Source organism: Chenopodium quinoa, unplaced genomic scaffold, assembly GCF_001683475.1.
Source record: "Chenopodium quinoa cultivar QQ74 unplaced genomic scaffold, ASM168347v1, whole genome shotgun sequence".
NCBI lineage: Eukaryota > Viridiplantae > Streptophyta > Magnoliopsida > Caryophyllales > Amaranthaceae > Chenopodium > Chenopodium quinoa.
The window spans coordinates 3,206,342-3,208,594 of NW_018743327.1; the positions used below are offsets into that span (position 1 = coordinate 3,206,342).

The 2,253-nt window shown below is 39.8% G+C and overlaps 1 protein-coding gene across 1 annotated transcript; it reads left to right on the forward strand.

The window, feature by feature from the left end:
- The first annotated feature begins 581 nt into the window (after window positions 1-581).
- On the forward strand, window positions 582-1,904 carry LOC110737467. The gene has a single exon (XM_021917827.1). The coding sequence runs from the start codon at window positions 582-584 to the stop codon at window positions 1,902-1,904; it is 1,323 nt and encodes a 440-aa protein (XP_021773519.1).
- The last annotated feature ends 349 nt before the right edge of the window (window positions 1,905-2,253 follow it).

Sequence of the window (2,253 nt, forward strand, 5' to 3'; positions counted from 1 at the left end):
TGTTAGTTAAGTATATATATTTTTTAAAAAAATCATTTGCATAATCATATACCTAGATACCCGTTCAAGGCATACACATTAGGAGTATGTCTTGAATAGTCCCCGGTTGGGACTGTCCTTGTACGTTTATTCTCACTTAGGTGGTGAATGTATTCCTTTGTTTTAATTCTAAGTAAGATCCTTGCTTATCATTTCTCTACAATATTCTCTAGGTACATATATAGGTGTTTCTAATCGCCTATATTGTGTACTCGGGGAACTGTAGGGAGATGCTGCCGGATTTTCCATAGAATTGAAATTCTGGCATACATTCACTAGTGAGATTGAACGTACAAGGATGGGTTAGGTTGGAGTGATAAGGACCCTTGGAAATCATTTCTCTTCTCATTTGCATTTCCATAACAGTTTGATCTACAATGAATATATATTGTGCTTTATGACTAATGTGATTAATGGCATATGTGTTAGTTGTGTAGAACTTGTAATCATGAAACGAAAAGAACGTAGCTGGATGTACGAAAGGAAGGTTGGGAATTCTATTAATCCTGAGTTCTTGAAGGGGGTAGATGAATTCCTTAAATATGTGGAAGATCATCCCGAGAGTAGCAACCCGAATGAAGTTAGGTGTCCATGTTTTAAATGCAAAAACAAACGTCTCTGGGATCCAGATACGGTCAAACTTCATTTGTATCGCAGCGGTTTTTTTACCTAATTACTACGAGTGGATGTGTCATGGGGAAGGGTTTCCAGGAACTCGTAGAAGGGAGTCAAATGAATATCGTGAAATGGTTTTGGATGCCTTTGGTCAGTCTCAAGATCAAGGCCATTCCGAAGAGCCACCTGTTTCATTAGAGGAGGAGCTTAATGCACAAGCCAAGCCATTTTTTGATTTGTTAAGGGCTTCTGAACAACCGTTGTACGAAGGGAGTTCATTGTCTGTGTTAGAGATGGCTTCTAGAATCACTAGCCTAAAGTGTGAGTATAATTTACCGCACAGATGTGTTGATGGATTTGCTTCTTTGGTTAATGAAGCGATTCCTAACAACCACATGGCCGAGACATTCTATGAGATCAAGAAAATTGTTAAGGGGTTAGAGCTGCCCCATGAAAAGATTCATGCATGCCCGAAAGGATGTATGTTGTTTTGGAAAGATGATGCTCAATTATCTACATGTAGGGTGTGTGGCAGCGACCGATACAAGAAGACTTCTAAAGGTAGCTTAGTGCCTTTGAATGTTCTATTTTATTTCCCTATCACACCTAGGTTGCAAAGGCTTTTTGCAACTAAAAACATTTCTGAGGAAATGACATGGCATGCTAAAAATCTTCGAGTTCAAGGCACAATGGCACACCCTAGCGATAGTGAAGCGTGGAAACACCTAGATAGTTGTTTTCTTGAGTTTTCCTCTAAACCTCGTAATGTTCGACTTGGCCTATGTACGGATGGATTTGCTCCACATGGTCAGTTTGGGGGACAGTATTCATGTTGGCCTGTCATTTTGACCCCTTATAACTTGCCTCCGTCAATGTGTATGAAAAGACAGTTCATGTTTCTTTTGTTACTCGTTCCTGGTCCTAAAAACCCTAAGGGCAACTTGGATGTTTACATGCAGCCGCTCATACACGAGTTGAAACAATTGTGGGAAGTTGGGGCAAATACTTACGATATTTCGAGAAAACAAAATTTCAATCTTCGAGCAGCCATCCTATGGACCGTTAGTGACTTCCCGACTTATGGTATGTTATCTGGTTGGACCACAGCCGGTAAGAAGGCTTGTCCATATTGCATGGAGAAAAGCAAAGCATTTTGGCTCGAAAATTGTGGTAAGGTTTCTTGGTTTGACTGCCATCGTCAATTCTTTCCGACAAATCATCCTTTTCGAAATAGTAAAAATGCACGTTAAAAAAAACTTTTATAAATTATATTGATGGAGTTGAATTTTGTAATAAAGACATTTTCTTGATTTGCAGAAAAAATTCAAGTGGGCACTTGAGTTAAACAACCAAGTGAAGGACACTTTCGAAGAAAAGTTTGCAAATCGCCTACGTGACACGTTCTACAACATCACACACAGACTGAATGGTCGCAAACCAAGATGGCTTAATAAGGTTGTCCACGAAGGCATGATGAAAATTGTTGCCACCGATCCAAAATATCAGAAGCGGTCGGAACAAAACAAGAAGAACCGAAGAGGCGGATCCATGGAAAATGTCGTTGAACCGACCCACTTTCAAGGTTCAATGTCATCTGTA

Excerpts from the sequence above, each read along its gene's own strand:
- LOC110737467 (XM_021917827.1), top strand. The coding sequence starts at position 582 with ATGTGGAAGATCATCCCGAGAGTAGCAACCCGAATGAAGTTAGGTGTC.